Raw genomic sequence first — 8,026 nt, forward strand, 5'->3', positions numbered from 1 at the left:
TATATACACAATGGAGTACTACATGGCAATGAGGAAGAATGCAATCTGGCCATTTGTAGGAAAGTGAATGGACCTGGAGGGTGTCATGCTAAGCGACATAAGTCAGGCAGAGAAGGACAGATACCACATGTTTGCACTCATAGGTCTAACAGGAGAAACCTAACGGGACCATGGGAAGGGGAAAGGGGGGGGAAAGAGTTAGGGAGAGGGAGTGAAGCAAATCATGAGAGACTTTTGAATGCTGAGAACAAACTGAGGGCTGAGGAGGGAGGGGGAAGCGGAAGGGGGGTGATGGCCGTGGAGGAGGGCACTTGTGGGAAAGAGCACTGGGTGTTATATGGAAACCAACTTGGTAATAAACTATTTAAATTAAAAAAAATCCTCTCATGTTGCTACGTGTAGATCTACTTAACATCTACAATCAGCTCTAAGTAAAGCAGATCAGCCTCAGTACTGTGGATGGGCCTCATCAGCTGAAGGCCCTAAGAGCAGAACCGGGCGTTTCCCAGAAGAGGAATTCTGCCCAGTCCGTGCCAACCGGCCTGCCCAGCAGATGTCAGACTCAGGATTGCAACACCAAGTCTCACTTGAATTTCCAGGCCTACAGATTATAGGCTTACCAGCCTCTACCATCCTATGAGCCAATTCCTTAAAATAAATGTCTTTACTTACACACAAACATAAACACACACACAATTGATTCTGTTTCTCTGGAAAAAAATTAAACTGCTACAAAGAAGCACCTCAATTCCTTCCGAAGCTGTTTCAGGGGGTAAGTGTCAAGGCGAGCTGAGTGGAAAGAGCAGAAGGGATAGTGTTGGGGGATGGTGAGGGGGATGGTAAGGAGCGGCCGTGGACGGCCAGGCCCTGCCAGGAGCTGCTCCACCCACGGGGGCCATGGGCGGCACAGAGGCTAAGTGAAACTGGACCAACTGTGGGTGAAGGAACCCAGGACAGCTCTGGGCACCTGCCTGGGATGACGTGAGCAGCCACCTTCTCCCCACTGCAGCTGGGCCACCGGCGGGTCTGTAGCAACCCTGCCTCTGCGGGCTCCACTCTGCGGGGTGCCAGGCAGGCTCTCCAGGGAGTGCGCCCAGCCCCCAGAACCAACCTGGGCGCGGGGTGTGAGTTCCTAGTTTAACATGCTCCCCAGGGATTCCTCAGGCCACTGCAGTCCGACAACTGCTGGACTGGCTTTTGCAAATGGTGGAGAGACCTGGAAGATCCCGAGCAGGGAGATGGCCGGGGCCTGGGAGATGAAAAGTGGGCCTCGGCCAGCCTAAGGGAAGGAGTCACCCTCCCTGAGGCTGGCCCATGTCACAGACAGGCCACTAAGGAGGATGTTACCCCTGCTCTTAGGCAGCACATCGCAGCCGCCACCCCGCCGAGCCAGGTCTGGGCACTCCCACTCCTCCTGGGACAGGTATGCCGCCACATCCTCCAAGGTCACCGGCACCTGCTGAAATGCAACCCATCAGTCCTCTGCCACTGCTCCTCCCCGAGGGCCTGCCTGGCGGCCTCACCCACCCCCTCCACCTGTATCACAAAGACAGGTCCTGCCTGCCTCCTCTGCTTCCTCTCTCCTACACCTTCCTTCTCCATGTGCTGTTACCCATCTTCCCGCCTCAAACTCTGCTCACAGGACAGCTGAATCCTGCTAGCTGGGAGGACACCGTTGCCACCACGCTGTGTCCCACTGCTACAGGCCCAGAGACAGCGTGGACAGAATCACCATGGGGAGCAGCTGGTCCACTGCGCACTCAGCCACCAGGGCCCTGAGTTAGGCATGCCTTGCCTCAGCTCAAACCAGCCCTGGGACCCAAGTGGGGTGTCTTGGGAACTTCAGGATGCCTCCAGGTCACCAGTTCCTAAATCTAGCACCACACTGACCTGAGGAGCATATTAAAACCCAAGCAAGCAATGTCTAGGAAAGGCAAACCCACGGAGACACAAACGAGACAGCCAGGGGCTGGGGAACAGGGGTGGGGAGGGACCACTCCTGGGTACCGGGTGTTGTGGGGAGGACGTGTTTTGAGAACTGTGATAAAGGTGGCATAGCTCTATAAGTAGACTGAAGGCTAAACACTCTAAATGGCTGAATTGTGTGGTATGTGAATTATATCTTGATAAAACTGGTTTTTTTTTTAAACAAACAACCTAGGAAGACTCTGATTCCAGGCCAGGGCTGAGGGATGAACCTATATTTTTACCCAAAGTCCCAAGAGTCTAGTGCCCAGCTGGGTTTGAAGCAATCGCCCCCAGCCCACCATTAAGCCCCGGAATCCTCTGGGACACACCTAACACCCAGATGACATGAGAGTGGGGACTTCCAGGAGGTGAAAGTCAGGGTAAAGGGGTCATTCCACGAGGAGCACCTCTGAAAGCTGGGCCTGGCCACGGGGGAGAAGTGTCCCCGTAACAAGGGTGTGGGACACACAGGGATGCAGCGGAACACCCACTCACCTGGGACCAGGACGAAACGAGAGACGTGGCTGGTGCCGTCCCCTGATGCTGGGAGGCCACTGGGCCTGGGGAAAGAGCACAGAGTGGTCAGAGAAGGCCACACAGCCCAGCTATGCACAGAGCAGCAAAGGCCCAGACAGGCCCATTACTCCACGCCTACACTCAGCTCCTGGGCAGGAACCTCTCCTTCCCACATGCACGGAGGCCCGGCCTCCTGTGACAACCTCTTCCCTCTGCCTCCTTCCCCTGCAGGGCTTCTTTCATCCAGAGGGATGGCCACTCACCCCTCTTTGGCCAGAGCTGGGGGCTCCTCTTTGGTCTGTGGCTCAGCTGGGCTGGGGGCTGCTGGCTGGAACATCCAGACCTCACTTCCAGAGACAGTTCCTCTGGCTCGGCCTCCACTTGGTGTTTCAAGCACGGTTCTCCTGTCCCATGGGGCAGTACATCATCAGGGAGCACTTCCAGGCCCTGCAAGCGATGGAGATCTGCCCAGCAGCTCCCAGAAGTTTGGGAGAAAACGCACAAGGTCCCCAGCCACTCTTGTCTCAGACGCCCCTGGCCACGCTACATTCCCAGGCTCCCAGGCTCTGCCCCGCTGTGCCTCACCGCCACCTACCTCTGGCTACCTCCCCTCACCCCCCCCCTGGCCACATCCCCCCCCCCCAGCCCCGCACAGGCCACACGCTCCTCCCTCCAGACAGCTCCAGGAGAAGGAATGTGAGCTTCCAAGAGGTCAGGCTCCCACCCTGGACAAATGGAGGCCTGCCCTGCCCCTGAGAGACCCCACCGTCTTTCCCCATCACACAGCCCTGTCACTTCCTTACTCCACCTTGATGCTCCCAACAGACCCTGGACCAGAAAGCAGGGCCCTGAATCAGGTCTCGTTTGGGAAGTTCACACTACTGCATGTGCTACATTTTCTGAGGTCATCTACAAGTGCTCTGAGACCATCTATTTCCCAATTCCAGAGCACAGGATGAACTTGGGTCTTAGAGTTTACTGAGCTCTGCAACAGTACTTGGGATACAAGACCTTAAACGCAGTGCCAGGGACCCCTGCATCAGGCTCAACGTTCCGCACCTCTAAGAGGAGATAGTCCCCAGAGGTTTGGGGTGCACAGACTGAGGGAACCCATGCCAAAGAACTAATCCAATCTTGAGTTAAGAGCTATCCAGGACTAATCTAATCTGAGCAAGAAGAATTTGTAAGACTTCCTCACTGCTCCAATTTGGTTAAAATAAGTTGGGAGCATGCTCTAGAGTCATGCTGTGCACAGGACTTTCCACGATGACGATGAAGTGCCCCATATCGTCGCCATCCAGTACAGCCACTGGCCATGTGTGACAACTGAGCCCTTGAAACCTGGCCGGTGTGACTTAGCAACTACACCTGACATTTTAATTAGTTTTAATTAAAAAAAATCACATGTGGGGGTGCCTGGGTGGCTCAGTTGGGTAAGCGTCCAACTTCTGACTTTGGCTCTAGTCTCAATCTCACAGTTGGTGAGATGGAGCCCTGTAACAAGCTATCAGCACAGAGCCTGGTTGGGATTCTCTTCTCTCCCTCTCTCCCCCACTCGCACTCTGTCTCTCTCTCTCTCAAAACGAGAGACAGCCACTCAGAAGTGGTAGCCACTGCATTGGCCGGCGCAGCTCTAGAGAGGTAGGGGACACATGCAGCTCTAACCAAGGCACCCACCTGCCCCTGCTCTTTCTTCTCAGTGCTCTTCCCTCTTCTGGAATCTCTTCAACCCCCATGGCCCTACCTGGGAAGATCTCCAGCCTCTCGCCTACCAAAACCTCTGTCTGACCTACGCTGGGATGCTAAGGAACCAAACGACCCAGCTCAGAGAGGGCTAGTGGGGCTACATGTGCTTAATCAACAGGTTTACAGCCAGCAGCCAAGGCTGAGAAAGACCCTGCAGCTGCCTTTTTCAGTTCACATGCACAGGCAGCCCCAGCTCCTCCCAATGGCCAAGGCAGGCCGCGGCTCCAGAGCCCAAGGAATCTCCAAATGCACACCTGAGGAGCAGGGCCCTGAGGTCTTGGGGCCCCATCTCCTCACCTTAGGGCCAAATTGCCCCCCACCTCACCCGCTGCCTCTGTTTCCTGGGCTCCCGCTGCAGCCCTTCCACGAGGACCACGGCCTCCTCACCACTCTCCGGCTGCTGCTCCCGCACCCTGGCCTGGATCTCCCCTGGCAACACCATCAGGAACTGCTCCAGCACCAGCAGCTCCAGGATCTGCTCCTTGGTGCGCAGTTCAGGCCGCAGCCAGCGGCAGCACAGCTCCCAAAGGCGGCTCAGGGCCTCCCGGGGTCCGGCCACCTCCTGGTAACAAAAGAGCCGGAAGAGCTGGCGGAAGGTCTCAGGGCTGGGGTCTTCGGTCTCCAGAGACGGCTCCTCTTCCCAGCAGAAATCCTCCTCCACCTTCACAATCAGGATCTCGTCTTGCTCCAGGGGTGGCGGAGGCTGGAGACCAGGTGTGGTCGCCATTGTCTGGGGCAAGCCTTGCTCTTTCTTGTGCCTCAGGGGTTAAACTTGTCTCTCCTTATACCTCTGGCTGGAAACTGGAAATGATGTTTTCAGGCTCTGTGGAGAAACAATACAATCATTTGGGGTGCAGCAGCCGGGCTAGATTAGCATCTACACCCATAGGGCCCTAGGACTAACTCACCCTCATTGGCAAAAGAAAAGAGCTGAAGTAAATCAAACCGTCCTTGCTGCTAAGCCCTCTGCTAACTCCTGGGCAAGTTTAAAACTCTCAGGGTGTCGATTCCTCGGTCAAAAAGCATCTGATGATACTCCTACACACAGGCTTTTGGGACGAACCGGGATTATTTGGAAAGGGTTTTGCGCATTGGCTGGAACGAGGTCAGAGCTTGAGAAACGCAGTTTTCATTAGTACGGTTGGCCCTTATAGGATGGGGTCCCCTCGGAAACACGCTGAGAACCAGGGCCCCGTGTGTCCGAGCGGACGCAGCGGGTTCTGTCACGCCCTGACCCTCCATTTCGGGCTCGGCAAGCCCTGAAGGCCCGCCGGGTACCCTAGAGTGGATGGGTCACCACGACTCCTCCAACCGCAGGGTCCTGAGAGACTAGGGCCTCTCCGGCCGGGCATGCTTCCCCATGTTTCGTCCTTAGGTGTAGCGTGAACGGCTGGCCCATGTCGAGCACAAACCGGCACTGTGACGACGCGCGGAAGGATAGAAGCGCGGGCCGGAACTCCGCGCCCGCACTCACCGGCAGCGCAGCGGGCCGGGCCGGGTGCAGGACCGTGGGTGCTGGGTGTGCAGGAAGCTGGCCGGCCAGACACTAGGCCGACAAACCGCACAAAGCAGATCCGCGTCGCGTCTTCTCCAGCCACGAGCGGAGCCCGCTGTGGATCTAGAGAACGAGGCCGTGAGGGCGGGCCTACCGCAGCACTGTGGGTAACGTAGTCCTCGCGCCATTGGCTGAGCCTGGTGTCGAGTGTGAGCATGAGCCTGGATAGGCAATCCCGCGAGGTGCATTGTGGGCAACGTAGTCCTCTCACCGCTGGCCGGCTACCTGTAAGCGCGTGGGAGTGAGACCGTGTGGGCGGGACCACAGGAAACATTGTGGGTAATATAGTCCTTTCCCCTTCAGCGAGCGATAGGCGAGCGTTTCAAGGTACCGCAGCTTCTGAGCCATACTACCTGCGTCGTCTCCATCCGCCCTCGCCTGACCTGAGAGAGGTCCTCGGTGGGAGGGGACTTTGTAAATTTACATTTCTGATTGCGTAATACGCTGTATGTACCAGGCTCTGTTTTAAATAGTTTGCAGTTATTTACAGTTCATCTTTGAAAAAAGGGAGATTTTATATTTTATATATTTTGTAGATGAAGAAAGGAGGCAGACAGGTTCAGTAGTGAAGAACTGGGGTGAGGATGGAACCCAGGCATCTGTCCAAACCCAGTTCTTTAATTTTGGAGAGTGAGAAATGAAGACCCAGAAAGTTACTTGTTGGGGGCATCTTGGATACCAATTGCTTATTTATTAATTTAATCAACAAGTGCTGGGCTCTGCTTTGTACCAGGCAGGCACCATGAACATGAAGTGAACTAGACAAATGGTCCCTGGTGTTGCTGTCCAGACCAGAGAGGACTAAGCCCCTGACCCTTAAAGCAGGTGAAGGGTCTTGGTGAGGGTTACCTGCCTCGCACATCATAAATACTCCATCCGCATTATCACTGATGTAAGGACCAGGGGATTCCTGAGTCCTTCAGTTCTGCCATCTCCAGCCCTAGCAACTAACCTCATCTTCCCACTAGCTTTTCTTCCCCTCCTACTCTCCAATCTCTCTCATGTTTCATTCCCCACCCCTACATCCAACATCCAGTTTTTATTGTGAGAATGCCAAGCAGAACAAGGCACTGGGCTGCCTATGACTAATTTCTGGAGACTGCTTCTCCCTAAGTGGGCAGATTTCAGGGCTGCCTTCAAGACCACCACAGCTTTGGGGTGGGGTCTGAAGAACAGCAGGACCACATATGCCTATTTCTCCTTCAACATGACGTTGCTGGCCAGGATAGCTGTGATGTTAAGAATAAACCAGCACCAACATGTGGAGCTATTCAGAGAACTGGAACTTAAGTCCAACACAAGAGGCCCGCCAACTGGTTTGCTTTGGGAGGAGAATGTGCAAAGGGGAATTGTGAACAAGTCACAGGGAGCATATGGCAGGAGAGGAAGAAGACAGAACAAATAAAATGGGAGAGGGAAAAGGAGGAAAGCAGAAGAGGCCGGTGGAGAATCTGAGGGACAATCAGCAGGTTCTGCAGGGCTGGGCGGCCATGATCTAGCAGCAGAACGTGTTGGGTTGTGTCTAGGGAAGCAGACTGGCAAAGGGACACCAGCATTTTCAAAGCTGTCCCATGCCTTCCCTTTCTGCCTCCTGGTTAGCTGTGGGGACCAGGCATCATCTTCTCACAGCCGTATGTGCAGAAGTTAGCAAGTCTATGTAGTGACCCAGGCACTCTCCTGTCTGGGCAATTTTCAGTGACTACAAGTGACAGAGATTAAAAGGACAAATTTGTTCTTTGCTCAGGATTTCATGTTTGTTTGTTTGTTTAGTATTTCGGTCTTAATTCTATTTTGGGGGGAGACACAAACAGGCAGCCCCTACCAATGTGGACGTGGGCCCTCCAAAGACGTACACCCCAGCCAGTGCTTCGAGTCCTGGCCCCACCGCTATCCACGAGGTGTGCCTTGCCTTCCGCACCTGTTAAATGAAGACTGGCACAGCTCCAGCTTCCGGGAGCTGAGGGATGCGATTAGATGAGAGAATGTTTGTAAAGCACCGGTGACAATATCCAGCACATAACAAATGCTCCTTAGGCATCAGCTCTAGTTTTGTGACTTGCAGCTTCTGTAAGACCCTCCTCAGGTCAAGCTGACCCTAATGGAAAAAAGCCAACCAGGGTTTCACTCTCCAACCCTTTTCTGATTAAACAATCAAGGGTTGGGAAATTGAGCTCTGGGAGTCCTAAAATGTAACCCATAGATTATAACTTAAAGGTTAACTTGTTTTCTAAGACCCCACCC

The 8,026-nt window shown here is 54.5% G+C and overlaps 1 protein-coding gene and 1 long non-coding RNA gene across 5 annotated transcripts in view; one reads left to right on the forward strand and one right to left on the reverse strand.

Annotated features, from left to right (window-relative positions):
• The window catches only part of ZNF500 (zinc finger protein 500), a 9,266-nt gene extending 3,397 nt beyond the window's left edge, over positions 1–5,869 (reverse strand). The window contains exons 1-5 of one of the 4 annotated variants that reach the window (XM_029947309.1): positions 5,705–5,869; positions 4,618–5,053; positions 2,748–2,888; positions 2,464–2,528; positions 1,348–1,459 (exon numbers count right to left, since the gene is read on the reverse strand). In XM_029947309.1, the coding sequence (XP_029803169.1) occupies positions 1,348–1,459; positions 2,464–2,528; positions 2,748–2,888; positions 4,618–4,957 (658 nt within the window). In that variant the 5' untranslated portion in view covers positions 4,958–5,053; positions 5,705–5,869. Of the gene's footprint in view, positions 1–1,347; positions 1,460–2,463; positions 2,529–2,747; positions 2,932–4,555; positions 5,054–5,138; positions 5,484–5,704 lie in introns of those variants that run through there. The other 3 variants (XM_029947308.1, XM_029947306.1, XM_029947307.1) reach the window with 3 other exon arrangements.
• LOC115298482 overlaps positions 5,693–8,026 on the forward strand; it is a 6,950-nt gene continuing 4,616 nt past the window's right edge. The window contains exon 1 of the long non-coding RNA XR_003911765.1: positions 5,693–5,888. This is a non-coding gene — a long non-coding RNA (uncharacterized LOC115298482). The remainder of the gene's footprint in view (positions 5,889–8,026) is intronic.

The sequence above is a fragment of the Suricata suricatta genome, chromosome 8, assembly GCF_006229205.1.
Source record: "Suricata suricatta isolate VVHF042 chromosome 8, meerkat_22Aug2017_6uvM2_HiC, whole genome shotgun sequence".
NCBI lineage: Eukaryota > Metazoa > Chordata > Mammalia > Carnivora > Herpestidae > Suricata > Suricata suricatta.